We start from the raw sequence: 1,845 nt of genomic DNA on the forward strand, positions 1-1,845 counted from the left end.
AGCGGGAAGGGAGGCGGGTCGGCGTGTTGAGCCGCGTCACGCCCTCGCCGTGGCCAAGGATGCCTGGGAACTGAAGCGGCGCACAGCCGCACGACGAGAGCCGCCCCTCGCTGTCGATGAAGAGGCTGTGGTAGCGGTCTGCCGCCGCCCTCACCGGCGGGTTGGCCTCGCACAGCAGCGCAGCGAAGCACAGCCACCGGACGGCGCAGCTCTCGCCCTCTGGCTGCGCCGGCAGCTCGAAGCCGCTCTCTTGCGCCCACAAGCGGATGCCCTCTAGCGCGAGCGAGGCGTGAAAGAGCAGCGAGACGGCCGCGACGCGAGCGATGTCGGCGGGGTCGCAGCGGGAGATGACGCGCGCGAGAAGCTCGAGGGGCAGGTCGGTGAGGGGGCAGCGTGCGGCGGCGGCGGCGGCGGCGGCGAGGCGGCGTGAGCGGCGCAGCGGGCCTGACATCGCGAGAAAAAGAAACCGGGCCCGCGCATTGTGAGTGGGCTTTTGGCGGCCGTGCCTGCGGTATGTGGTGTTGAGTCTGGAGGACGAGAATCCCAAGGCGGCTGGCAATATCAGCGACCCAAAGGATGCAGCGGTGACGTCGGCCAGGATTGTGAGGAAGGCGGCGATCGGCAGCCGGCTGAGGAACGAGCTTGCGATGCAAATGCGGTCTTCCTACCTACTCGAGTATTATCGTCCTCGCCTCCCCGGCTGTATTCCATTCTGTGTCGAAGTTTCCACCCTCCTGTTCATCCTCAGTGTCCATCAAGGGGGGCCACGCGAAGCGTGCCTGGGCTGGTGTTCGGACGCCTCGACGCCGACACCACGGGGCTCATCGGTGAAGAAAAGGTGACCTTGTAACGAATCGTCGCGGGCGGGAGGGAGCGCCCTTCTCGTCGATGGGCTGCTGCGGCTCCGTCAACATCGCGCCAGAGACGGATCTCCCTCCTCCGGAGTGGGGCAAGCCACTCAAGGTGCGCCTCAAGAAGAAGGGCTTCTTCAGCGCCGACTACGACGTTCTCGTGACGCTGGCGGATGGCGAAGAGGTCAAGTGGATGCTGCTGGACGCGGTCGGCTCCTTCTGGGATAAGGGTTACTCCTACTTCCTGAAGCATAGATCGCCTGGGCAGGTGGACGCGGCGGGCAAGAAGACGAGTACGGTGCTCGGCGCGGTGAACATCAGGGGAGAATGGGACGCGTTCTCCTTCAAGGTATCGGGAGGCGACCGCGACCTTGACATTGGTCCCTATCTTGACCTTTGGGACGGGAATGTGGACTGGGGCATATCCTCGTCGCAGAGGATGTGGGCAACCTGGACCCTCTCCAAGCGCGCAGTGCTGTACTCTGATGAGGCAATGACCAACCAGATTGGTTGGCTCGACGTGACTGGGAGTGGGACGTGGTTTGAAGAGGCGCACTGCCCCTGTCCTCATTCAACTCCACACGTGGCACGCTGCCACTGTGGCCCGTACGCCGCCCTTGACTCCATCCTTGCTCCTGCCCGCCCAGGTGCGTACGCGCATTGTGAACGACACAGACGCGGATGGGAGGTCAGTCACGCGGCACGAGCAGTATCGGCACACCGACTGCAGAACGCGCGGCTTCCGGTACAAGTTTAACATCTTCAACACTCCCATGACAATACGCTACTCGGACAATCTCGCCGGAGGTCGGTTTTGGGAAAAGACGGCACTGAAGATCAAGGCTGTCAATGCTTTCGCTCCCGACGTTCCGCTTTTCAAGTGCACTGGTGACGGTGAGCAAACCTGCTCCATCGAGACCTTTGAGAACTCGGATCCAGTCTCGACCTTGCTGGCTGCGTACGCTATATCGTGCAAGCTTGACCCAAAGGACTC

The 1,845-nt window shown here is 63.0% G+C and overlaps 1 protein-coding gene across 1 annotated transcript; it reads left to right on the forward strand.

Annotated features, from left to right (window-relative positions):
• Positions 1-888: 888 nt before the first annotated feature.
• On the forward strand, positions 889-1,821 carry EMIHUDRAFT_255541 (hypothetical protein; the record flags this gene model as incomplete). Its single annotated transcript, XM_005772532.1, has 2 exons — positions 889-1,360; positions 1,527-1,821. Coding segments are annotated over 2 exons (767 nt in total), but the record flags the coding sequence as incomplete, so codon positions are not given.
• Positions 1,822-1,845: the final 24 nt, after the last annotated feature.

This window comes from Emiliania huxleyi, assembly GCF_000372725.1.
Source record: "Emiliania huxleyi CCMP1516 unplaced genomic scaffold EMIHUscaffold_3576, whole genome shotgun sequence".
Taxonomy (NCBI): Eukaryota; Haptophyta; order Isochrysidales; family Noelaerhabdaceae; genus Emiliania; species Emiliania huxleyi.